Consider the following 27204-nt stretch of genomic DNA (forward strand, 5'->3'; position numbering starts at 1 on the left):
GCTGGCGAGCTCGCTCTTTAAGATCGTTAAGCTTAACGATCTGAAAAAGAAGTCATGTTTGGTTCTTTAGTTAACGAACCGAGCCCTTAACGAACCGAGATAGCGAGCGTTCAATAAGATTGTCGAATTTCAATCTTTTCGTCCAGGCCTACTCCTGGTATGTTCTTTCCAGTTAAACTGGGCAGTTGTTTACCTCCGCTCTTCGAGAACATGTGAATTATTTGCTGCAGCAAGCGATGGACATCCTGATGTTCTTTTGTAACATCCCAATTTTCAAAACTCTCCATATGCATTGCATTTCATAAGCATCATGCCACCCTTACATTTAACCACATTTAAAACCCTAAAATTAAACCAAAAAACCCTTTTACAAAAGTACTTTTATTTGAATTTGGCCCTTCTTCTTGGTTTTTAATAATTGCATTTTAACCCATGAGGGTTTTGGCGTAAAAAGGGATTTAATGCATATATATAGCTATCCCATAATTTGGTTTTTGAAATTGTTTTGAAAAACAAATTATTTTGATAGTCTAAAAGGCCTTAAGGCTAATATTACAGGCAAAGGTATTTTTTCTTGTCCCAAAAGTTAGATCATATGAAAATATGATTTTACAAATTTTGTTGCAATTTATTTGGAGTGATTTGGAGATTTGAATCAATTTTGGTGTTCAAAAACAGAAAATAGAAAAAGAAAAAAGAAAAGACGAAGAAAAAAAGAAAACCGCGGCCCGCCCGGCCAAATGGGCCGAACATGCCTGCTAACCGACCAAACCGGCCCAGCCTCGCGCGCCCGAGTTGCCTGTGCCGCTGTCATGCGGGGCCCGCCCGTCATCTTCTCCAACCGCCCAGCTGAAATCTCCGGCCACAACCCGCGAGCACGCCCACGACTCCGCGCCGTTTCTTCCGCGCACGAGCCCCCTTCCTCAAACCTGTGCAAGTCACCTCGAAGCCCCCTCTTTTCTCTCACTTTCCCCCCAACTCCCACGCTCAATTTTGCCCTCGCTTCATCGCAATTCCTCGCCGGAGAAAGCTCTCTGCCGCCGCCGTTTCCTCGCCGTTGCCGTCGTCCCGGTGAGCTTTTCGCATGGCCGACCCCCTCTTCCTTCTCCTCTCTCTCGCGCACCGTGTGACGTGGTCGTTTTCTGTTTTGGACTGCCGCAGACCAGAGGCCGTCGCCGCCCGAGCCCGTCGCCGCCGGCCGCCGCCCTTCGTCGTCCTTGACGTCGCGTCCGAGCTCCCCAAGCGAAGCCGCGACCCCCGCCGGGACCGCTTCGCCGAGCCGCACCCGTTCCCCTACTTCCCTGAGCCGAACCGCCGCCCGAGTCACCGTGCCGTCGCCACCCGAAGCCGACGCCGCAGTCTTCCTCGTCTCCGGCGAACCCTAGTGCCGCTCGGTGAGCTGTCTCCCCTCTCTGCCGTCGGATCTCCATGAACGGCTGAGATTAAAACCCTAACCGAACCGGTACCAGCCTATAGGATAGCGCCACTTGTCCCATATAAAATTAAAATTTATTTCTCGGCCGGATTAAAAAGTAACTTTGTAGAAAAGCCCCTGAAACTTCAAACCATCATATCTCTCAAACCGTTTGGCCAAATTTGAAGTTATAACCTTTCTGGAATCCTCACAACCTGAAGAATCTTTTGGCATAGTCTAATTTTAACTTTGAACAACTTTACCAGGAACAAATTACAGAATGCTTAATTATGGTTTAATATTCAAATGAATTATTTCAAACTAGTTTTGAGCATGTTAGCTTGCTGAAAAATAATTTGAGTATGTTCTCTGTCCATTAGGACCAGAAGGAAAATTATTTTGTAAATGATATGGCCACACAAATTTAATCTTGCTCCATGCTTTACAAAAATCATATAAGCTTTTAATTAAAGCCCATCCTTGTTTCATACAAAGTAAGTACCTCTTCGTTATTGTATAATCTGTCCAAATCTTTTGTGAAGTTTTTCAAAACAGAAAACTAAACAAGTCACATTTAGAAGCAACCTATGTGTGCATCGTCATGACATATGCAACATAGCATGTTTTTGTATTGAATGGCATGTTTATTGTGTGTGTGCTTTCTTTTATTTTAGATTGTGTGGATTGTGAACCTTGTTGTTGCGAAGAGTGCGAGAACTACCACAACCCTTGGACAAGGCAAGTTCACTTTGATCATCTCCCAAATATTTTTACTATGCACTAGTTGTTTTATTAGATGCATTAGGAATATTACTCGTACATTTATGCTAGCTATAAATCTCATGTAGTATAGTTTACCCTTGCCATTACCTTGCTACCAAATTGCCATCGATTGTAGTTGAATGCTAGGCTATGGTAGTATCGTGGTGGAAATTACTACATTATGATATTGTTATGCCTATGGAGAAAAGAAATGTTTTACTAGAGTAAGGCAAAACAATTAATTCAATGAACCATCCTGGGTGGGCGGCTTTGAGGATTTTGAGGATTAGCGGCGTCAGGTCCATTTCTATGGGTCCCTCTAAGTCGACTTCCCGTGGATTCGAGAAGGGATCGTCCATGGACGTCTCTCCCGTGGATTCGGGGAGCGCCTACGTTGCAACTGTGGAATGCCGCCTGGGGTAATCGAGACTGGACTAATTTCCTATTTAGTAGCTTCCAGTACAACCACAATGCTATATAGGCTCTGGTGAGACAAGAGTAAGTTGTATGAACTTAGACCCGATGAATTGTACTGAGGTAGAATGTGTAGGGGGAGCGTGATTCTCTCGTTTAGGGAATTATTTCTGAAAATCTCATAATCGACGTCGTTGCTACCCTACCCTGAGGACAGCAAGGGATTAACCCGTCGGTTTCTTGTGGGGAATGTGTACAAACTCTCGAGAGCATCAAAAGTAAGTACTTAGCTGTGTCCCCGGTAATGGACAAATTTTGAGCAACTGGATGTGGAGCTGTAAGGAAAGTCTCACTCATTCTAATTTCCAAATAAAATGAATGGTTTGAACTTGGGTTTACAAGCATTGATGTGTCTACTCAATATCCTTAGTTTAATAGGAGCATGGGTGTGTCTACCCCATGTCCAATAGTGAGAAAATTCTATTTGATTAAAAAATAATACAATACAACTAAGATTTTATGCAAATAGCCTTGAACCCCACTTTGCCACATTATGCATATACTTGGTAGGTTCTGATATAACCCTTAGTGATCTTGCCAATACATTCAATGTATTGACCCTAGTGACTGCATCGTTTAATGATGCAGGAAGTTCCGACAAAGAGTAAGAGTACGTTCTGCTTGTTTGGGTTACAGGTCTATATTCCAACACGCTCTCACCGTGGTGTTGATGTAGTCCTTCTATTTTTTTTTTCCGCTGCTAAACAATTGTTTTATTTTCAGCTAACCCATGAGATCATGCGAACTTGTAAGTACTTTTAAATTCTCAATGATGCATTGTAATATTAAGAACTTTATATATGATAATACATCATGAAACTGTGCGTGCTAGTGAGTCGATTCAAGGACGAGATCGAACCCTGGAAGGGGCGATCGCTTCATCTTTCCAGTTAAACTGGGGTAGCCGATGATGCACTTTTTCACTACGTAATTCTTCTAGGTACGAGTTGCACAGTTGCACTAAATATCTTGGCACCTTTCGTAAAGGGGAAACCTACATTCTCATGGGGAAAAGTATCACCAGTAATGCAGAGAGAAGACGTGCCCTGTCACGTGACGCTGGGATTATTGTTGACTTTTACTATTTTGCATTTTTGCTTCGCCATGACCACAGGAAACAAAGAATGGTTCACAGCTACTGAATATCTCAAACGCGAGCTGAATTGCATACCAGATGGTTGATGCTACGGAAAATATTCAAGAACAGAACCAGATTCGATGAGATACAGGTGGGTGATCATCAAAGGTTCAACAAGTATGAACTAGCAGTATTTAGACGACAGATAACCAGCCAAAATTTTCACTCAGCCAAACCAGACGCTACAATTATCTCTAACAGGTGGAGAAGTATGAGAAGCTTCCTTCTCTAAGCCTTCCTGGATGCAATCTGGGACTCCGGCTGCAGAAACAACGATCAAACAATTAAGAGTAATGGCAAAGTTGGTCCACAAGAACAATGCAAACAAAGTAAGTCCCATCAGGTTCAGAATTGTTAATGCACAGCACAGCATACCTCTTTCTTCACAGGCTCTTCCTTCTCGGACAGGATCAGCTCAATGTGGCACGGGTTAGACATGTAGGCTGCAATATATATGAGGTTAAATGACCCAAACAGACTACCAAAACAAAATAAAGATGAAGTCCTGACAAACTTACGGTTGATGCGTCCATGAGCACGGTAGGTCCGACGCCGCTGTTTCTGGGCTTGGTTCACTTGAATGTGTGATATGTAGAGAGCATCAACATCCAGACCCTTCACCTATGGAGCAGCAGAAATTGGAATGATTAGGCTCAAACTGTTGACATGGCACTAAGAACTTTCAAGAAACAGAGTAAGATTACAGACCTCAGCATTGCTCTCAGCATTCTTGAGAAGATCCAGAACAAATTTAGCGGACTTGGCAGGCCAGCGTCCCTGACCATTTGACTGGCGATTCTTAGCTTGGGCAGTGCGTCCAACACCACGGCAGTACCTACGGAAAGGGATCGCTTGCTTGTGGGCTAACACATCCTCAAGGTACCTTTTAGCCTTGCCCAGTGGCATCTTCCTCAGGGCAAACGCTGTCTCCCGTGTGTTCTGCAATTAAAAAAAATCAAGAAAACTCAACATGGATAACTTTATAAAAGAATGTTAATAAGTTGCTACAAATATTTTCATTCAAATAGTGACACTCGTATTAGAAGCGGGAACAAGAGAACAGGAAAAGTAGCACTGTGACCGACAGTCCAAACTATAACAATGAGCATACAGCTTTTTTCTTTACGATCCTAAAGAGGAGCAATTGCAAAGCCCAATTTAACTGAAAAGGATTACTCAGTCTTGTTAGACGTTCCATAAGTTTACAGGGAACTCAGAAAGTTGCACAAATTCAAAACATTAAAGGATCCAGAATGTGCCATCATTTACTGAACCAATGGACATAAAACACATAGTACTGTGTCCAATGGTTCACCCAATAACGATGTGTTTGATGTTCCTAAAGTTTACGGGGACACTGCTTATAGAGAGCAAAGCATCCTGCTTTTTTACTTTAGGATCCTGAGAGAAGCTCAAGAAGTACAATCAGAAGGATGCTGATTAATTACAAGTTCATAACTTTGTACTTGTGATCACTAAAAGTGGTGGCATATCCTACAAACAACCATAACAAAACACTGAAAAGCACAAATTAAGAAAAATGTGACATCATTTACTGAACCAATAGACATAAAACACATAGTACTGTGTCCAATGGTTCACCCAATAACGATGGATGTGATATTCCTAAAGATTACGGGGACACTGCTTATAGAGAGCAAAGCATCCTGCTTTTTGACTTTAGGATCCTAACAAAAGCTCCAGCAGTACAGAATGGTGCAGATTAATCACATGACAAAACAGGAGCTGACAACTGTAACCAACAACTATAACAGAACACTGACAGAAGAGCAAACTTTAACAAAAATTTGCCATCATTTACTGAACCAATAGACATAAAACACATAGTACTGTGACCAATGGTTCACCCAAAAACAATGGATATGATATTCCTAAAGATTACGAGGACACTGCTTATCAAGAGCAAAGCATCCTGCTTTTTTTTCTTTAGGGTGCTACAACAAAAGAATGTCTGGCACTAAACAGAATGTTACTGATTAACTGCAAAGCTCAATCTAACAGAACAAGATTTGATTAATTTGTACAGAAGGACCCACATTAAACCAGAACACAAAATTGTCCTAGATTTTGCCATCATTTAGTAAATCAATATACATAGCACCGCATTCAACAGTTCACTCAATAAAAATGGAGCAAATGCTACATGGACAGTATTTATAGAGAGCAATGTATCTTGCCTTTTCGCTTAGCATACTATGACTACAGTTCAAACTTTAAGTACAACAAAATTGGAAACAATCTGCTCTCCAGAAAACAGATAAGCTAGACAACGAGCTAACATTCGACTGTTAAGTTCAAAAAGGAGTTCATCACCCAATCAGGCCAAGAAATTACGCTATCAAGGTTTCACGTTTGCAACAGACGATTACATTAGCTAACGACAAAAACAGCTGCAATTGTCTGAACATTTATGGCGTGGGTATGCTACGAAATAATATTGGAGGACTCCTAATCCTACTGAATCCATGATTTAAAACTAGAGTTTATAGCAAAAATAACCGCAAAACGAGAAAATCCCTCTCTATGAGATCTCTTACAATGCATTCTTAAGATTAGACATGGTAGCTCACCTTAAAGTGCACACGCAAGTCCCGTCCCATGGCCTTCGCGGCTGCAAGAATCAAAAGGGAAATGCGCAGATCAGAAACCCACAGATTTGCACAGATCATAATAGAATACTGCAACAACGAATCCACCCGTGTGCTCTAGCAAAGAACTTACACTTGGTGGGATTAGCGGGATCCGTGGAGTACTTCACCTGGAAACAAAGAACGAGAAACAAAACGAACAACACGAGTCAGAGCAAAGCCAAACAACAGGGATGCTGCAGAAGGATGTTGAGGGAGCAAGAGAGGGCGAGAGCGAACCATGGCTGCGGCCGGAGCGGAGCAGTTGCGGTGTGATGGGAGCAGCGGCGGCGGCGGCAGCGAGGGATGAAGAAGGGAAGAGGAAGATGTCATTTATATAGGAGCATCGAGACATCGAAGCAAAACCCTATCGGGCTTGGAATGGGCCGGTTACTTGAAAGGGGCAAAGATGAGCCCAATACGAAACCGTGGGCTGAAAACCAACCAGGCTCGCTGTCCGTTAATGTTTTTTTTCTTTTTGGGGGAATTCGCGGTCGGTTAAGTAAGCTTTCCCTTTCTTCCCTCCTTGCACGCCTGTACACATGATTTTTTCTTTTCTTCCTTGCACACACGATTTCGCTAACCACGCACCAAAGGAGAGAGATATGTCGAAATTTGTTTCTTCGTCGTGATGTGCTTTTTGTCGTTGCCAACCGTGAGCTTAGGAAGATTTTGTCGACGATGGAATCATTGCCGGCATACTTTACCTCAACACACGCTAAAAAAGTTGATGAAGTCTCGAGGAGAACTATAAGAGAGGCTTTACTCACTCACTGGTTTTCTGCCCGACAAAACCATTCCATCTCTTTTGGACAAATTGAGCTTCTCATGACGTTTGCCGACGCTATAAACCATAAAACTAAGCTCATATGCTTCTATGTAGTGAACATGTCAAGATCCCTCAACGCCGTCTTTGGCAAAACCACTTCAAATCGTTTGTCTGCGGCTGACCGGATGTACACTGCAAATTTATTGTGACTCAAGATCCCCAGACCATTGTATCATTCATTTCGGGGCAAGCAATACTTTGATCACAAGACTCTCCACCGGCAGCCACGAGACGAAGCACGCGAGGCAAGGGGAAACCTCCAGGAGCATCAATGTCCTTCTGGCATACATAGAGCGATCTTCTCCTCACCATCCAATGCAATACACTCCAAAGCCGCTCCGCTCCCAAAAGGAAAAATTGATGAAATTACTAAAAGTTAAATTCGAGTTTTCTAAAACATCCAACTCGCAAATACAATTTTTCATAATTTGGAGATAAGTTTACCATTTTTTAATTCCTTTCATATATAGTTTAAAACAGGAGAACCTATTTGGGCAATCACACAAACTAAAAAATCTTAAAATTTTGCAGGTGCTCATCTTGTAATTATGCGAACATGCATGAAAATTCTCAAGGTTATTGGTTAGGTTTACCACAAGAGTTTTAATTAACTAGCGGTACTTAGGGTTATATTTATTACTTAGTTTCTTATTTCTCAGCTAAATCACAATGCATAAATGTGTTCATTGATGCCTAATCATGTTTACTTAACCTTATTGATTTCTAGGGTCTTTACAAGACATGTCCCCGTACCGTCCTACTAGAGGACACGGGGGTCGAGGAGAGCAACAATGACGGGGATGGCAATCTCACTCCAATGACGGCTGCACTAGACCTCCGAGATGCGATCTAGACCTCAGACCACAAAAGGGTCCAGGCGGAGATCCATGGGTGTCCGACATGGTTTACCTCCTATAAGTGCCATGACAAGCAAGGTCGGTTTGGTTGTGGTTAGAGTGCAGATCATTCTATGCACTATTTGTCGTACCATAAAGATCCCAAGAGCATGAAAGTACCAACTCTTTCGGTTTTTATTCCTCACCCACTCATATTTAACTCGAGCTCAACCTTACGGAAAAAAATATACTCCTTTTAATTAAGATACTACTAAGTCATTAGGAATGAGTCATATTTTAAGGTAGTATCTAAAACACTAACCATGGGTTTAGATATATAATTCCAATGAAATATCTAAGCTTATTACCATCTAATTGAGTCGCGGGAGAAAAACTTAACTGATGTTATTCATAATGCATTGTAATAGTCTCTTCGTCCCGAATTAACTGACATGAATTTGCATAAAATATATACAAATCCACGTTAATTAATTCGGAATGGATGGACTACTTCTTTTTTACATAAATATCCTACTGTACTATAGAATCACGACCATTGGAAATGACTTCATACTATATTAGTGTAGTAGTTGGTCAAATTATAGGACATAAAATTTCATGTAGAACGAGGGAATAATAAAATGAACAACAAACAAGCGGTCTGGTGTCGTTTTCGTTTCTCCCTCGTGGTCCTCTCCTTAACCCGGAGACCACGGTATAAAAAAAAACACACGTTCTTCACAATAAACACGGTGACGCGGTGCGGGAGCAGAATCGCGTCATAGAGACCAGAAGCAGAGAGAAAGAAGGGGCAGGGAGCTCAAAAGCCAAACAAGACTCAACTTTCTCCCCGTTTGACCTTTCCAAGCCCCGGAAGGTCCCTCCCACCGTCGCTGGCAATGGCGGCCGTCGTCTCGGAGGAGGCCATCAAGCAGTTCTCCGCGCTTATGGAGCAGCGTGAGTGATCGATCTCCTCTTCACTTCAGCTACCAAACAGGAAACAAAGAAAGAAAAAGGAAAAGCAGAGCTTTAATTCTTCTCTCCGTGTTTGTTTGTTTGTTTTGCTGAGATGCGGCTTGCTTTCTTTGCTTCCTGCAGTGGAGGAGCCCCTCAAGACCACATTCCAGGTGCCGATCTGCTCTAGCTTCCAACTTTGAGCTGGATCTCTCTGCTTCCTTGCTGGTTGCTGCGTATCTCCTTCCCGTGCTTTCGCCGGTTCAAATCTTTGGTTTTCGCGATGTTCCTGTTTGCTACGCGATGGTTTTAGTTCAATTCTGCCTAGATTTTGCCTCTGGTTCCGTTTCCTGCTTTACATTTTTGGTGGATTTTGGGGGTTGCCGTGGCCTTTTAGTTTGCCTGGTTCCTGTCTTGGGGATTTGTTGCCTGGTTAACCGGGTAATGTTTGGATCTTGGAAATTATTCCTTCTCCGGAGCTCAACTCTTCTGGGCTCTTAGCTCGAATCGGCGTTTTCTTGGCATCGTTTCGTTTTTGCTCATTCCGTTGTTCCCGCTCCTAAAATTTGTCGGTGCACCTGTTAGGTGGTGAGGATCTTCAACAGCTTACTGTGCGATTTGAGCTTAGTTGTGGTTTTGATCTGTGTTCCGTGCTTCAAATTCTATGCTATCACCTGGACAGCTGGGTTCTTTACGAATAAGAACTCTTTTTCCCCACCACCCATAAAGCCTGTTTCGCGATGCTTTGCACTTCGTTATCATGACAGAGATTCCTCGCCAAACCATGCTTTCGGTTACAACTCAGCAGTACTATTTTCCACAATAAAGATCTCATGAGATGTTTGAAGCACTACAGTATTCATTAGGTACAAAAATATTGAAATTTTGGTACTTGTCTGGGATGGAAGAAAAACAAAAAGCCGGTTTTGGTACAGCACAGCTGTGTTGTCGGTGCCTTCCAAGTTCGTTATTTGGAGCCCAAATTCTGTTTTTCTTACTCAAGTGGTCGCTGAACCCAGCCGTCTCTGCCGTGATCACATCGGTAGGAGCTGCACGCTGAATCAGGAAGAGCGAATTAGTGGCCGAGAAGCTGCGGTGATATGTATGCGTGTTCCCTGAACTTGTGTGGCCTTGACTGTTCGAATTGGACTTTTATTTGGTCCCGATAAGTCCGATCACGTTTGTGGACCAAATGAAATGAAAGTCAAATAAATTGGGAGTCTTGGAGGAAGTGTTCGGTGGCGCATGACACAAGCGTACATGGATCGCGATTTGATATGTCCACCGAGAAACAAACAGTTTCCTTTCGCCTATCTTTGTTTATAAAAACTATTAAAATTACAACATATCTAAGGCTGCTTTTCCCTTCCCTCCTCGTTATGATGCTTGATGTTTGTTTGTTGGCTTCTGTCTCCATCTAACTTCTTCGTTCCTTTTGTATTTTATGGTACATGAGTGACATGGTTTTTTTTACCAAATAGTGCTGTATTACTGTTAGTTTTTTATACGGGTGTCGTGAAACAAAGGACTTTTGCAGGAGGAAATTATTAGTGCTTAATTACTGTCAGTGTTATTTGTACAGCATGTGCACCAAGGGTATCCAAGAGGAACTGTGATGCGTTTTCTCAAGGCCAGAGAATGGAATGTTCCCAAAGCTCATAAAATGGTAAAGTTTTCTGCACAAGGGTTAACAGTATAACATTGTGGTGAAGTAACTTATTTATTTATCATTGATTCATCTGTTGCAGCTAATGGATTGCTTAAATTGGAGGCTTCAGAATGAGATTGACAGTGTTCTTGCTGTAAGTGCCTTTTTCAGTGGACAAACTCTTGTTTTTCTTTAGACAGGACTGACTACCAAGTGTCTCAATTTTTTTTTTGTTGTTGAGAAAACGCAAAGCTTGCGCCTCAATGCATTGATAAAAAGAACATAATTACAAGCCCAAGACAAGGCCAAACTAACCGAGCACTCAAGACAAGACCACCCACGACCAACGGTCCTCGGATAGGGCGGAGCTACTTGTTGGCTCCCTAGGTCACATGCACCAGGGTCAAACAAAATTTCTAATGCTAATTATACCCTGCAATTAGCTAGTGCACTAGGGATTATTAGGAATTGCCAAGCTGTCTAGGCGTCCCAGGCAGTGTTGAACTTTAAAGAGGGCACTCGGGTGCTTTTTCCTCTAGCTCCGCCCACCGACGCAACCTAACAACCCCCGACCTAGATGCCAACCACACGAGTGCAGGACACAACAAACATACCAACTCTGGAAAGAGGCAGAGTTGGGCCGTTCCCGCTTTGAAAAACACAGCAAGTCGATGGTGATGTGGATCGCGGGCCTCAACACAACATGGTGTAGAAGCCCTGAAACCGCAAATCGCCGTTTCCGCCCTGAAATCTGCACTGCCACACATCGCGGCACTCTTTGCCAGTAGCAACGTAAGCCTGCAACCACTAGCCGATACTCGTCGAGTGCGCCCATGCCACCAAGACGCCGCCGCATAGGATCCTTCGTGTTCCTCCACCCATGCTAGTAAGGCAGTCGCAGTAGCATGTTGTCGATGCAATGCCAACCGAGGATCAGACCACCAAGAACAACGGCTCTAGGGAGGGTTGCGTCGTCGATGCCGTGCCATTATCTGATCTTCCCAGATCTGGGTTTTCACTTGGGGATTAGTTGGGGACTTGGGCTGAATTGGTGCTCCTCGACGACGGCCAAGGGTGCTGTCGTCGCCAGCACTGACATAAGTCGGGCAGGGTCTTCACCCGGAGCACCATGACCAACGACCTTCCCGCAAAGACCCAGGAGCAAGCTCATAGTATTATGTGCAACCGCGCTAGAGAAGGGCTCGCCATCCTGCCAACAGAAGCCAGTGAGAAGCCGCCGCTTCCAGCATCAGACCACCAAACGACACCCCTGCCAATACCCGCATCTCGCCAGCCTCCAAAGGAACAAGCACAGCCGGCGACCTGGTAAAAAAAAAAAAAAAAAACAAGCACAGCCAGCGAGGCCAAAACTAGCGCCTTTGTTGACGACCACAAGGGACCCTACTCTCAAGCGCATGAAGCTGGACCACCAACGCCGGACAACGCAGCAGCACATCCAGAGCACCGCACAGGCGTGCCGGCCACAGGCAGCCGGAGCCTGCTGACCCGCGGGCCGCCAAGCCCACAGCCACGCCATTGACAGCCCGCAACGAGCACCCGCGCGGCGCCAAGATCCATAGCGAGAGGGGCACGAGACCTCAAGGTAGGGGAGGAGCAGGAAGTGGCGAGAGGCCTGCTGCCGCTCACCGCCGAGATGCGCTTCCTCCGTCCGACTTCAGTCCCGACCGCGAGGTGGAGCAGCGCGAGGGATGAGGGCGTGGGAGAGGTCCCGCCGCCGCTGCCAGACAGCCGGCAACGGCAGCGAGGGGCGGAAGGAGGGAGGCGGCGCCTACGGTTAGGGTAGTGGGTGTGGGGGTCGCACTGTGACTGTGAGTTGCCTGGGATGGCTCACGAGACAGGTCGGGTGTTTTTCCTTGATTCGTGACTCAAAATATGTCGCTAAATGACTGCAAAAGATGGACAAGATGATAAAGCAAAACATCAATTCTCGGTCTGCATGATGTTACGATTGGTAGCAACAACAGCTATTCAAATATCACTTCTTTGTTATCAGTTACTGAATCTACTCATTTTTTTAGCATATGCTATTCATCTGACCAACAATCCCATTTACTTTTGATGCAGAAACCAATAGTGCCATCTGATCTGTATAGATCTATTCGTGAAACACTACTTGTTGGATTAACAGGATACTCTAAGCAGGTACAACGATCAGTCCCATTTTTATTCTTTAGGACCGTTTTATCGCTTCCTGTGGTCCATCCATCAGAGTCTTATGATCCAATCGGCAATTCGAACATTTAAACTGGATGGTTCTGAACAATAGTACATCTCTGGTTATATTCACTACTGTTAATAATTTAATATAGTACTGTATGTTCAAGATGTGCATAAACCATTCTTTTCATCTCCCATCAGTTTGCTTTGTCTGTATTGAATAATAACCATTGTGATGTGTTTTGAAGTTTCTATGGTTTCTCCCTTCTGTAGGGACAACCTGTCTATGCATTTGGTGTTGGGCTCAGTACCTTTGATAAGGCATCAGTAAGTGTTAACTGTCTTGAAAATTTATAATCTTTGGCACTAAAGTCAAGATAATGTGAGAGATTGCACTATTAGTTCCGAGTTTGATTCGTGGAGTTAAAATCAAGTACCAATAAGATAACTGAAAAGCTAAATTGAATATTATTTCTTGACATGCATGATCATAGTATATTCCTTTTTTTCCTTCTAAATTGTCACATTCATTTGCTGCAGGTTCACTACTATTTGCAGTCTCACATACAGATGAATGAATATAGAGATCGTGTTGTCCTGGTGAGTGACTTTTGTTTCATTATTCATACTATTTCATAGCAAGAATTTACGTAAACATATACTGAGTATATTTGTTTCTCTTCATTAGCCAGGTGCATCTAACATGTTCGGGAAACAGGTTAACACCTGTTTGAAAATAATGGATATGACTGGCCTGAAGCTTTCTGCCTTGAACCAAATAAAGGTGGGCTTTTTCTAGCATTGTATTTTTTTTAATCATTTTTCTATAAATTGGGGAAGGACTGGATGTGAACTGGTCATATGTGCATCTGCGATGCTTTTTTGTTTATACAAATCTGAACATATACACTTTGTCAGTCCTAGAATGCATATATGTCAATGTGTCGGATGTAGTAGGTGCTGGAGGGAAAGAGATTTAAGGATACACGGTCCTGTATAGAATTCACCATGGTATGCACTTCTATGTGGTATATTAGGTGTTGAAGTGACATAGAATCGTGAATACACAATCATGTCTAGAATTTGCAATGGTATGACCTTTTAACAAGGCAATAGGCCTCATGTTCTGCTAGTCAGAAACTGAAACCGGAAAATCAATAGTACCTCTTATAGTGCTGCCAAACTGCGACACTAGTGGGATGACTGGAAGTTAAAATTTTTGATTCAATCATCTCGATTGGAACTAGCAGCCTAATTGTTGTACTAAAAAAAGGTACCTGGGTCATAAATACTGATGTACTGCTCACATTAATGATTTGTGAAGAAGTCTACATATCACTGAGTAAATAATGGCTATCAAGTCATTTAGATTAACATTTCTCGTACTTTTCTTCCCTTATGTGCTTATTGGTTTCCATCCTTTCATGAATCTTGGCGCAAGAGTTATCTATTCCCAGTGGAGGTGTCAACTGGACAGAAGTTTTTTCGGATATGATATTGCTAAATGGGGACTGGGATAGTCTTGGACTACTTAAGGATTGTTCCTGGACCATGATGGGGTTCTCGTTTCGATTAGTAGATCATTGGTGCCATGGAATGGCATGATATTTACTACTCCCTCTGATCCTAAATTCTTGACTCAAATTTGTCCAAATATGGATGTATCTATTCTTAAAAAGCGTCTAGATACATGTAATATTTTGACAACAATTTAGGATTGGAGGGAGTACCTAATGGCAATCAGGATATTTGGATCAAGACATACACACAACCTTAAATTTTAATAAATGCATTTTTGAATTAGAACATTGATTGGTGTAGCCATATATGATTTTAGTTGTGTGAGGAATGTGTTTTATAGATCTTGAGCTCAGGAGTCAGGACTGACTTCTCTAATACTATATCGAGTTTCATGCATTGTTATACCGTATATGCATGTCAGATATTAATCACATGAATTTATATCCCTAAGAGTCCTGAGGGCTGAGGCCTATTGAACTCTGTATCACTTGGGTTCATGAATAAAATAGGAACGGGGGGCTCTCGGTCCTCCTGTTAATCAAAATAAAGAGTCTGAGGCCTACAGTTTTCTTGGATGATAATTACCTTGTTTTAATTAGAGCAAGGCATGCATTTATGTTGGTTGCCAGTTAAACTGTTGCACTGATCTATTAATTCATGGTTCTGCTTTGTATCTGCCTTAGCATTCAGTGAGATGTTAGCCAAGCACCATTAACTGCTCTGTCCAAAAATAGCCGTTTTGGTTGGCATGGAGGCAGGCCCGCGGTTACTGAGTGGCTATTAACACCGAGTCGAGGGGAGAGGAGTAGCATCCTCTCTTATAAGTTGACCCCCTCCTTTCACCTTCATTGGCCTAGCCAAAAGAAACGCATCTTTCAGCGATTCGGTTTTGCGATATCAAGTGCCAATTCTTCGTCAGGCGTGTGGGATATAGCAGGAAGGACGCACAATGGAGCCCATGGCCATCATGACGGTGACTGGCGGTGTGCTCGGCCCGATCTTCGTGTTGCTGTCACGGATCCAGCCAGTCGTCGATTTCTTCCGGCGGCTCTGCGATTGTCTTCGGCATCCTAGCCGCCGTCCCGCCCGCCCAGTCAGAGCGCCGTGGAAGCGTCCAACTGGAGAAGAGTAATCCAACTATTTCATTTAGAGCATGAGGTCGACGTTAACTGTGTATGGCTAATTAATCATGTCACTGCATCTTCTTTTACCGAATGTACTGGATCTTATAAGGATGGAGCTACATGCGAGTATGCGAGGCATCTTTTCTTTATTTATCAGTGCAGCTTGATACGTGAACTACATTGCCTGCTGAGTTTTATTAAAATAATAATACTACTGCCCCCAAATTATATAAGCGGGTTGTTTATGTTACACTCTGATACCCCTGCTTATGTGTGGCAATCACTGGTCCGATTAGACTTTGTGGGGTACGACAAAAAACATGGCCCCAAATTCTTTAAGCATGGTCTAAACAAATACAAGAAATTATTGCTCTCTCAACACCTTTTGGTACCTTCAGACCTTTTTCCCTGTACAATAATCCAGTGCTAATAATATCTAGCCTCGAGCCCTTTTTACCCTGCATCTTCCTCTTCTATTGCTTAACTGCTTGGTCCATGGCCTAATGGGTTTATATAGGTTCCCACTTCTCCAAACCAGGGCTTCTAATCTTGGTAGGATTCCTCTAGGATTTCCATATAATGTTTGAATCCTAGACTCCTAGTAGATTTAGGATTAGTCACGTGTTCTACAATTTCCAGCCACCTTAACTTTTATCTGCTGGAGCCAGTGTGCTCCTCCATTTTTTCTCAAAGTCGCCTCTGTCCTTTTGGCTCACCGTTGCGAACGGTCCCGCCATATATCTTGAGCTCAGGAGCCAGGACAGACCTCTAATACAAAATTGAGTCTCATGTATTGCCCATACCATATATGCATGTCAAATATTAATAACACCGATTTATATCTATGGGAGTCTGAGACATACAGTTTTCTTGGATGTCGATTACCTAATTTAAATTATACTGAGGCCTACATTTATGTTGGATGCCAGTTACACTATTGCATTGATCTAGTAATTATGGTCCTGCTTTTGTATATGCATTGAATTTTTTGCCAGCCAGTTTTCAAGGAAAATAGACATTGCAATGTGCTTATCAATATTTTCTATATAATGCAGATGTTGAGCACGATAACAGCTGTTGATGACCTTAATTATCCTGAGAAAACTGAGACCTATTACATTGTGAACGCTCCATATGTTTTTTCGGCATGTTGGAAGGTCAGTTCACGTAGTTGATTTAATGAACTGCCTTATTGTCAATTTATTTCCTTCTCCTTATTTTCATATGGGTTACACATTTTCAATCTGGCCACAAGTTCATCTCTGTAGTAGATTAATTGGAGTTTCTGTTCACCCATGACCAGGTTGTGAAGCCTCTTTTACAAGAAAGGACTAAAAAGAAGATTAAAGTCTTATATGGCCCTGGAAGAGATGAGTTATTAAAGGTAAATATACTTAATTTATACTATTTCCGGTTGTCCGCAATGTTTCTCCAGAATCAACGTGCTAGCTTGCATGTTCTCTTTGCCTGGTTTTACATCCCTTTCATGAGCTTCAAACTTGAGTTCCTTGGAATTCATTTTGTTAGCATGCGAGCAAAAGTTATCTACACTGACCAGGGACGGATCCAGGACTCAACTTTAAGAGGGGCGAATTTGATCATGGAGGGGGCAAATCTCTTACGAAATAACTAAATTTGATGAATTCTATGTGAATTTAGCTAATTTTGTAAGGGGCATGAAATTGGTTGGGAGGGACAAGTGCCGGAGCACACAAGTGCATCTTAGCCTTGCATTCGGGAAACAAATGACAGGTTTACCTGCCTACAAAGGAATCCATATGGTAGTGGGCACGGCATTGCGCTTACATTCTTTGATTGAGAACCACTTTATTGATGCAAAAAAACTGATCGGGAAGAAGTGATTTCTTTTGCACAAATTCTGCCTTGATGACATCGAGGTGGTCCAGTTGATCTGATAGCTGATACACCCCATGTAGGCAAGTTTCTGAGTAATTCTTCTTTTCTGTCACCTGCAGGTCATGGACCATGAGGCACTTCCGCACTTCTGTAACAGAGAAGGATCTGGTTCATTGTCAGATGGAGTTGACTGCTACTCCTATGATCATCCTTTTCACCAGCAGCTGTATAACTTCGTGAAACAACAAGCCCTGAGCCAGGATATTGTTGGTCCCTTGAAGCAAGGTTCGATGCATGTCCATGTCCCCGTGCCAGACATCGAGGACGCAAAGATTGCGGAGACGATCGAATCAGAGCTCCATAAATTGAGGGAAGGTAATGGGCTGTCTCGCTCATTCAACAGGATCAACATCGAAGGTCCTTGACCGGTGCGATGAGACTATCGGAGTGCCCCGAAATAAACTATGCGGCAGCGGCGGCATTTGCTTTCTGAAAATTGTTATGGGGTTATATATATAGCAGTTCTTGCTTGCAATCGCTGGATGCAAAGCTTGGCTAAATGGCTAGGATCACTAGAGAAGGTAGTAAAATGCTGTTCTAATAACCGAGCCTGTACTTTCGAAGATTGTACTGTAGTAGTTAGCTCTAATTAACACAGCGAATGTATCATTAGCGTGTTACTGTTTTCATGCTTATGGCAGGGAAATGAGATGCTTCCGTCTGATGTATCAACCAGTCCTCTGATGTATCAACATATGTATATATAAGTATAACTGCCCTCTGATGTTGGGGCATCGTATAAAGATCAACATAAGTACTAACCGCTATGCCTACATTTGTATCTTGTGTCAGATAACATGGCGAAAGGTATGGCTTTGAGCACAAGCTTTTATCAGGATATGTTTCCCATCATTTTCTCCTTCCACCATTGGATTCTCTGCCACACCCTGATCTTTCAAATGACCTAAAGTCTTAGTTCTTGACCTCCCCACATAAGCTGGCATCCTCAAATACTCTGGGTCCGGGACTCTCGTCAGCCCCAAATTCTGCATCATAATCTGTTTGTCTGCTACGATGGTGATCTCTCTCTCCGGAGTGATACACTAATGTCAAGCTGAATGTTCGCTCGCATACGCTGCCCAACCATGGAGCAATCATGTTATAGTATACCGCAACATGCTTCCCGATACAGACCTGATATTCCATCCGTCTCATATTATCATATTAAGTGACTCAAATTTGCCAAATATAAATATATCTATGTTTAAAAAACGTCTACACACATGTAATAAAACTTAATATGAGACGGAGGAGTAGTTTTTATTTTTAACTCGAGAATCATGACAGGGATAATTTGGATCATAATCCGAAGTGTTGTGCGATAAGGCTCTGTAGTTTTTTTTTCTTGAACTGGCCAAAAGAGTTTTTTGGATACAGAAGAATGTTGTTTTCGGCCTGGCCTAAACCTAGGGTTCCCACTCGGCCCACCTGCGGCCCATAATCCAACTCAGCCCCAGTATAAATTCCCTCCCTCCTCCGCTCACGCACCCACCCTTCACAAAACCCTAGCCCCCGGCAGCCGCAGCGGCGCGCACCCCACCTCCTCCTTGACAGCGGTGTCGTCGGCGACAGGCGGCAGGATGGCTACCCCTACTGAGACCGCAGCCGCGGCCTCCTCGGCGCTCACGGTGAAGGATGTCGCCCCCCACGACTTCAACAAGAAATACGCCGCGCACCTCAAGCGCTCGGGCAAGGTAACACGCCCCTTCTTTCAGATCTGTCGCTAGGGTCGATTCGAGTAGGGGAGTGTTGTATCCGGTATGGGTGACAAAGCGTATAATCTGTTAATTTCCCTGTGAATCTTTTGAATCGGATTGCTTCGTAGGCTAACAGTGCCTGTCCCATGTAGGAACATTCTTACCTTGTAGGAGTTGCTTCGGAATGGTTGTCCCTAGCCTAATATTTGTGGATCACGGATGATTTCTTTAACAATATCGCAACTGTGCATGTAGTGCGAAATCGAGTAGCTATTTGATTGTCAAGGGCCTAATGGTGCTTGTTTTGTTTTCGTCATTTTGTCCCTGCTGCCGGTTGATTACCCGTTGCAATTATATATGCTGATCATGCTATTTTTTTTTGTCTGGCCACTTCTCTGTGAATGTAAATCATTTAACGAATAAGTCTCATGCAATATGTCGGTGGCTCTCCTTTTTGATTGTAAGGGCCTAATGGTGCTTGTTTTGTTTGGGAAAATAAATCATTTAACGAATTATGTCTCACTTAACCTGCATATAAGCATTTTAACTCTTTTATTGCCTACGGTTGTTCCTGTTGGTTATGTGTCAACTGATGATTGATGGAAATGGAAGCACGAAATGGAAGCACTATGACATTGTCATCTAATGTTTGAGCCTGCTGTACAAATGGAACAATGTACAACTTTTGTGACCTACGCTAATACTCCCTCCGTCCAACAAAGGATGTCTCAACTTTGACCAAATTTGAATGCATCTACATACTAAGTCACGTCTAGATACATCCAAATTTTGTCAAACTTGAGACATCTTTTGTTGGATGGAGGGAGTACTAATCAACTAATCATTGCATTTCAATGGTATCACTAGTTCTTCCAACTAATAATGCATTTTTATTAATGGAAATTTACTTCAGTGACTTGTGTTGCTACATACATTGGTGAACGGCAAATAGATCAGGTACCAGAATTTTGGGAAAATAAAATTTCATATGTATTGCAGATGGAGCTTCCCGAGTGGGTTGATATTGTCAAGACTGCAAGGTTCAAGGAGCTTCCTCCCAATGATCCCGATTGGTATTACATCAGAGCGGGTGAGGAAACCTGTTCTATCATTTCCAATATATAGCCTGATTTTATCCACAGGTAAAATGATTTGGCTGGGCAACACTGATTTTTATTTTGGATTTCATTTATAGCTTCAATTGCAAGGAAGATCTACCTGAGGCAGGGTATTGGGATCGGTGGCTTCCAGAAGATCTACGGTGGACGACAGAGGAATGGTTCACGCCCCCCGCACTTCTGCAAGAGCAGTGGTGCTATTTCCCGCAACATCCTGCAGGAGTTGCAGAAGATGGGGATCATTGACGTTGATCCCAAGGGGTAATGTTGCTGCATTTGTGCTTTCTGAGCTTAGCCATAGTTAACTTTATGAATAACCTTGTTATTTGCTTATGCTCTGTCTTGATGGTCTGTTGCAGTGGAAGGATCATCACCTCCCAGGGAAGGCGTGATCTTGACCAGGTTGCTGGAACAGTTGCTCCTGAAATCTGATCAATGGAAACTATCTTAATGTTTGGTAGTAGAATTTGGCTACAGTTTTGAATCCAGATACCCATGTGTTTGTTCCTGAAAGATTTTAACGTGGGATGTGTCCAATTATGTTGGGATGAATATTTTCGGAGCTTCTAGGTTAACCGCCAGACCATCTATGTTTGTGAACCCTTGTATTGGAGTCTCTTGGCGTATGCAAGTCTTTTATTTTGTGGGTATATTATGCAAGTCTTTGGTCATGAATGTGGATTGGTTGCATTTTTTCAATTATTGAAGTTTTTGTATATGATTTTAATGCATGATTATTCTGTTGTGTAGTTACCATTATTTATAGGAAAGTTTTATCTGCCACATGTGCCCCGTTTAGTCATCATGTGCGGCGCTTCTTAGATTTCCTGGTCCTGAATTTTTCGTTCTTGCATGTACGAACGCCCCAAAGGCGGCACTCTTGAAACTGATGGCCGCAGTAGGCGTCTTCCCTCACACTTGCAGGGCCTCACACTCTTGACCCCATCCTGGTTTTGATTTGGAAGGATTGATGAGAGTTTAGCTCTCAAATTTCCTCCAATCCCCGCTCAAATTTCCTCCAATCCCTGTGAGGATGTCATAGTTAACCCCATCCCGGTTTGGATTTGGAAGGATTGACGAGAGTTCAGCTCAAATTTCCCCCAATCCCTGTGAGGATGTCATAAGTAAGGACTAGGGAGTTCTGGCCGGTGTGTGCACATCCTGCAACGGCGATCTACTAGCTGCAGCGCTGGCCCATTAGGTGCTGCAAGGAGATGGGTGGTGTGATGGTGGAACAAGCTCGATGCCACCAATAATCAATCAGAGCATGAGAGCAAAAGCTAAAGTCCATTTGCAGAAAGAACACAAATTCACCTCAGATCTGCTCGCGTCTAGCTTCATGCCTCCATTTGTGTATCCTTGTCTGAACTCGGCGAGTCGCTGTCCTTGCACTGCAGTCAGAAGGTGCGCAAGTCGGCTGTCTAGGCTCTCTGCTATTGGCAAGAAATGTCCCAATTTGGTGTGCTTGACCCATGCTTACTTGATATCCCGACTAAGGTCAATTTTTGCCTGCACTAGAATTAACCTTTGGTTCCCAATGTGACTTCGGCAGTTTCATCTGTCACATACAAAAAATGATCAATAGTATACATTGCAGTGCCAGTGTTTGTTGGGAGTTGAAATAATACAAGGTGTCCTAATTTACTTTTTGGTTTAGAAAACGGAAGATGCATGGGATGCTCTTAATTTATTTGCGTTGTTCTTTATGTTTCATCGGTTTGTTTTCCATTTCTAGGTTTATGGTCCAAATCCAGTGGTCTTACTTTGGCTCTGGTAGTCTGGTTCTTATAATTTCCATGGGCCAAATTCAAAGGACATACAGGATTTTGAGTTCTAATAATTTTGCACGGTTCTGATCCAAAGTTTACAAAGGACTAACGATTTAGGTTTCTTACATTCCTGTTGTTCAGGTATTTTGGTGTTATTAATTTAGTGAACTGACAAAAAAAAATGTATTTTGGTTCACATTCTAGACTAGAAATTTGGTCCATTTCTGCAACATCTCTTCCGTGGCCACATTAATGTTTGTGTGTTCAAGTTTCATCATCAACACATTCAAAAGTAATCGAAAAATGAATGTTAGAATTAAATGTAAAATTTTTTTGCAGCAATATTTGTTTGCATTGGATCTTTATAGTTCTAGGCCAAGTTAAATATTCCAAGGCTCGGTAAAAAAAAACAGATCGAGAAAGGTTATTTTGGCATTGATAATAGTCTAGGATAAGATTGACAAGTCATGCTGCTCGTGGGAGTACCTTTCTTCAAGCCATCAGAGTATAATTGTAGGCACTTGTCATCAATTTATGTAAGTCTGATTTCCAGGTTGTGTATTGCATAATTACGTCACTGTATTTTAAGATATCCCTATCATCGGTTTATTTAGTTGTAGTTGCCGATTTATTTAGTATGAAGTTACCACAATTTTAAGTTACTAATGTACTCCTTTCGTTCCAAAATGTAGGACGTATAACTTTTGTTAAGTGTCAACTCTTTTTAAAGTTTGACGAACAAGCTTATAGCAAAAAATATCGACATATAGAATGCCAAATCAAGATACTATAAAAATGTATCTCACAATGGATCTAATGATCCACATTTGGCATCGTACATGTTGACATCTTTTGTTATATGGTTGGTCAAATTTTAGAAAGTTTGATAATCAACGGGAGTTATACACCATATATTTTGGAACATAGGGAGTTGTTTATTAGCCATAAAATGGTAGTTGTAGCCATCGCTTTATCTAAGCGTGGCTACTAGTTCTTTTCCAAAAAAAAATTGTTAGGTTCACAATGGCATATGCTCGTGTACATGTGTGGTGAAGTGTTGAACGCCGCACCGTAAGACTTGGCTGGGACACATGACAACTAGTCCGGTACTAATTGTAATATAATAAGGTGGTATCTGCATTTCTTACCTAGGGGAAATATAGCCTAACTAGATGGTAGTTTTTGTTCATCGCATATGTAATTGTAACATAGATAGATGTCAGCTGCATTTCTTTACAATGGTTAACGTAACATAAGCAGATGGTAGGTCAGATGGTAGGTCTAGTTCTTGATGGAGGTAACTATAGCATAAGTAGAGAGCATGTCCAATTCTTTGATAGTGGTAACCCTAGCATAATTATATGGTAGTTGCAGTTTTTATCAAGGTAACTGTGGCATAATGAGATGGTAGTTGTAGTTCTTTCTTAAAGGTAAGTATAGCATAATTGGATGGTTGGTCTTGTAAGTCTTACTGTTGTACCTTTTGCCATACTTGTGTAGTTGGATCCTTGGTGTGTAAAATCTTAAAGTTGCCATGTTCCATGGTAACCTCCGAAGACAATGATTTTGTATGTTAGTTCTCATAGAGTGAACCTTTTCTCTATGTTTTTTCATGTTAAAGGTATGCTCTACTGTCATTTTTCAGGGTTGTGAAATACATAGTATTGAAAACATTTGCTTGTCCATTGTCTTGTATTTTTGTTTGCTAGCAGTTGATAATTTCCACAAGAATATGTGTAATGCATAGCACAAGGGATTGGATCTGTTGCACACGGAGCAAGCTAATTTACAGACAAATGATGGATGATGCGAAGAGTAACATTTCTTCCTTCCGGAATCAAACTGGGTGTGTGTGTGTGGGGGGGGGGGGGGGGGGGGTTCCTCACCTGAATAGCATTACTCAAATTGAAAATTTTCATAGTTCATGAGTTGCGGTGATAGGCAGACACACCAGGAATCGAGAGCTACCATTAGATCATTTTTTCTTAGGTGATGGGCTCTACTTCTTTCCGAAGTAAGTACATTGGAAAGAAAAACAAATAAAAAAAAGTACAACATTATAACAATTACCAACAGGGATTGCAAATGATAGCTCAAGAGAAAAAAGTAACACCGAGACGGTCAAGCAAGGATATCCATCACCACATGATATTGTGCCCACTCGACAAATCTTTCTTACCTTTAATGGGCTTGTTATTTCAACCTCTCTGCATGGTGTGGATTTCTCTTTTCTTGCGAACCTTTCGCGGCTCAAGGCCAAGCTCCCTTGTCCTCTCCTCCATCTTCCAAAACAAGTGTTGGGCCCTGAGCCAGTTCCCCTTCACATGACCAATACCTCCCCACTTCACCCTATCTCCATTTCGACGGAATAAACACCACCTATGTTCGAACAGTTTATCTTATCCCTTTTGCGGTTTCCGCAAACATACACCTTTAGTGTGGCGTATGAGCCCACATACGAACTAGAAATCCAGCAGACACCGCCGCCAATTTTCTGTCTTTGAATTTTTTTAGAAGCTTTCACTTTTTTTTTGAGAGAGGAGCTTTGACTTTTCTTGGGCAGGGAATATTTTGGGTATGGAAGAGTTTTGTCTTCGGCCTGGTCTAGACCTTGGATTCCCACCCGGCCCACTGCTTCATGATGCGGGATGCGGCCCATAATCCAACTCTGCCCCAGTATAAATTTCCTCCCTCGTCCGCCCACGCACCCCAGCCTCCCTCAAAAACCCTAGCCCTCTCAGCCGCAGCGGCGTGCATCCCACTTCCTCCTTGACAGCGGTGTCTTCGGCGAGAGGCGGCAGGATGGCTACCACTACCGAGACCGCAGCCTTGGCCTCCTCGACGCTCACGGTGAAGGATGTCGCCCCCCACGACTTCAACAAGAAATACGCCGCGCACCTCAAGTGCTCGGGCAAGGTAACACGCCCCTTCTTTCAGATCTGTCGCTAGGTTAGATTCGAGTAGGGGAGTGTTGTATCTCGGTCTATTGGTGACCAAGCGTCTAATATGCTAATTTCCTTGTGAATCTTTTGAATCGGATTGCTTCGTAGGCGAACAGAGCCTGTCCCTTTAGGAACTTTCTTACCGTGTAGGAGCTGCTTCGGAATGGTTGCCATTAGTCTAGTATTTGTGGATCACGGATTATTTCTTTTACAATATTCCAGTTGTCCATGTAGAATTGTGCGAAATCGGTTTACTATTTCTAGATCTCATGCACTATGTTGTTGGCTCTCCTTTAGATTGCCAAGGGGCAAGGGCCTAATGCTGCTTGTTTTGATTTTTGTTTTTGGTCCCTGCTGCCGGTTTATTCTCTGTAGCAATTATATCATGATGTTTTTGTCTGTCCACTTCTCGGGGATGTAAATCATTTAATTAGTCAATAACCGTCTCACTTAACCCGCAAATAAGCAACCAATAATCGTCTCACTTAACCTGCAAATAAGCATTTTATCTCTGTTATTGCCTAGTGTTGTTTCTGTTGGTATGTGTGTCAACTGATGGTTACTGTAAATGGAAGCTAGATGCCTATCTGATCTAATGTTTGAGCCTGGTGTAAAATGGGAACAACTTACAACTTTTCTGACCTACACTACTACGGAATACTAATCACTGCATTTCGATGGTATCACTAGTTCTTCTGATGGATAATGCATCTTTATTAATGGTAGTTTACTTATTGCAGTGATTTGTGTTGCTACATACATCGGTGAACTGCAAGTAGATCAGGTGCCAGACTTTGGGGAACTAAAATTTTGTATTTATATGTCCTTACAGATGGAGCTTCCTGAGTGGGTTGATATTGTGAAGACTGCAAGGTTCAAGGAGCTTCCTCCCAATGATCCTGATTGGTACTACATCAGAGCCGGTAAGCGAACGTGTTCTACCATTTCCAATGTATAGCCTCTTTATCCACAGGTATAACGAATTTGCTTGGCACATGCTAATTTATATTTTGGATTTCATTTGTAGCTTCAATTGCAAGGAAGATCTACCTGAGGCAGGGTATTGGGATCGGTGGCTTCCAGACGATATACGGTGGACGACAGAGGAATGGTTCACGCCCCCCGCACTTCTGCAAGAGCAGTGGTGCTATTTCCCGCAACATCCTGCAGGAGTTGCAGAAGATGGGGATCATTGACGTTGATCCCAAGGGGTAATGTTGCTGCATTTGTGCTTTCTGAGCTTAGCCATAGTTAACTTTATGAATAACCTTGTTATTTGCTTATGCTCTGTCTTGATGGTCTGTTGCAATGGAAGGATCATCACCTCCCAAGGAAGGCGTGATCTTGACCAGGTTGCTGGAACAATTGCTCCTGAAGTCTGATCAATTGAAACTATCTTCATGTTTAGTAGAATTTGGCTACAATTTTGAATCCAGATACCCATGCGTTTGTTACTCAAAGATCTTAAGCTGGGATGTCTCCAATTATGTTGCCATGAGATATTTTCTGAGCTTCTAAGTTAACCGACAGACCATCTGGGTCTATATTATGCTTGTGAACCCTTGTTTTGGAGTCTTCTGGCTTATGCAAGTCTTTAGTCACGAATGTGGATTGGTAGCATAATTACTTCGATAATTGAAGTTTGAATTTTCTTATGAACGTTATGATTTTTGTGCATGATTGTTCTTCGTCGTGTAGTTACCTTTGTTTCCATTGGAGAAAACCAATTTTAGTAATAATCTTACTATAAGATGTGTACCCATCAGTACCAGTGCTACTTCGTCTACATAAGTTATGCTCTGCCAGAAATTTGTTAGCTCGGTCTTAATTGCAAGCGTTGCTGTTTAGATAGAAATTTGTTCTACTCTCGAACATAACTATTACTTAGTATTAATCTTCGGCGCTTGTTTTTCATGGGATCAAAAAGGATTGGAGATGTCCATCCAAGGACAAGAGCTGTCCATTTGTTTGTGGATATCACTTGAATATATCCATTTTGGAGAATATTCCATGCAGATCTGGGACAACCAAAATTGGGCAAATAAGTTGGAAATTGGTGGAACCTCCTCCTGATGATCTTGCCCGTCCAGAGCAAACATCCATCTCTTCATTTCACCGTTTCTTCTCACATGTCCCACGTCCCTTAAAAAAACCGAACACCGGCGGCTAGTTGAAGCATGGGTCGTCGTGGCGCGGCCATTTAGCGGCACGGCTCGTGGGTGAGCTCCAACAAGT

The 27204-nt window shown here is 42.6% G+C and overlaps 3 protein-coding genes and 3 non-coding genes across 7 annotated transcripts; 2 read left to right on the forward strand and 4 right to left on the reverse strand.

Annotated features, from left to right (window-relative positions):
• Nucleotides 1–3793: 3793 nt before the first annotated feature.
• LOC100843393 (60S ribosomal protein L17-1) lies at nt 3794–6796 on the reverse strand. The gene is made up of 7 exons (XM_010239026.2): nt 6677–6796; nt 6531–6567; nt 6380–6420; nt 4497–4727; nt 4307–4409; nt 4164–4231; nt 3794–4049 (listed from the first exon to the last, which is right to left on the reverse strand). The coding sequence occupies exons 1-7, from the start codon at nt 6767–6769 to the stop codon at nt 4017–4019; spliced, it is 606 nt and encodes a 201-aa protein (XP_010237328.2). The 5' UTR covers nt 6770–6796; the 3' UTR covers nt 3794–4016.
• On the reverse strand, nt 5040–5178 carry LOC112269070. Its single transcript, XR_002960657.1, has one exon. It is a non-coding gene; the product is annotated as a small nucleolar RNA snoR74 (small nucleolar RNA).
• On the reverse strand, nt 5327–5465 carry LOC112269072. The gene has a single exon (XR_002960659.1). It is a non-coding gene; the product is annotated as a small nucleolar RNA snoR74 (small nucleolar RNA).
• On the reverse strand, nt 5593–5731 carry LOC112269071. Its single transcript, XR_002960658.1, has one exon. It is a non-coding gene; the product is annotated as a small nucleolar RNA snoR74 (small nucleolar RNA).
• A 2039-nt stretch (nt 6797–8835) lies between the features above and the next one.
• On the forward strand, nt 8836–18204 carry LOC100831471 (SEC14 cytosolic factor). Its single transcript, XM_003576924.4, has 11 exons — nt 8836–9058; nt 9200–9228; nt 10638–10721; nt 10804–10857; nt 12789–12866; nt 13155–13208; nt 13422–13481; nt 13570–13665; nt 16582–16683; nt 16830–16910; nt 17503–18204. The coding sequence occupies exons 1-11, from the start codon at nt 9001–9003 to the stop codon at nt 17806–17808; spliced, it is 1002 nt and encodes a 333-aa protein (XP_003576972.1). The 5' UTR covers nt 8836–9000; the 3' UTR covers nt 17809–18204.
• Nucleotides 18205–18914: 710 nt separating this feature from the next.
• On the forward strand, nt 18915–26366 carry LOC100824530 (40S ribosomal protein S19). Of its 2 annotated transcripts, none has more exons than XM_024454810.1 (4): nt 18915–19137; nt 25802–25892; nt 25997–26180; nt 26279–26366. In XM_024454810.1, exons 1-4 carry the CDS (start codon nt 19024–19026, stop codon nt 26349–26351), a joined length of 462 nt encoding a protein of 153 aa, XP_024310578.1. In that variant the 5' UTR covers nt 18915–19023; the 3' UTR covers nt 26352–26366. The 2 variants fall into 2 exon arrangements, with proteins under 2 accessions (XP_024310578.1, XP_003577021.1); XM_003576973.4 differs by lacking the exons at nt 25802–25892; nt 25997–26180; nt 26279–26366 and adding exons at nt 20140–20230; nt 20336–20519; nt 20618–20976 and having other exon boundaries at nt 18920–19137.
• Nucleotides 26367–27204: the final 838 nt, after the last annotated feature.

Source organism: Brachypodium distachyon, chromosome 4 (assembly GCF_000005505.3).
Source record: "Brachypodium distachyon strain Bd21 chromosome 4, Brachypodium_distachyon_v3.0, whole genome shotgun sequence".
Taxonomy (NCBI): domain Eukaryota; kingdom Viridiplantae; phylum Streptophyta; class Magnoliopsida; order Poales; family Poaceae; genus Brachypodium; species Brachypodium distachyon.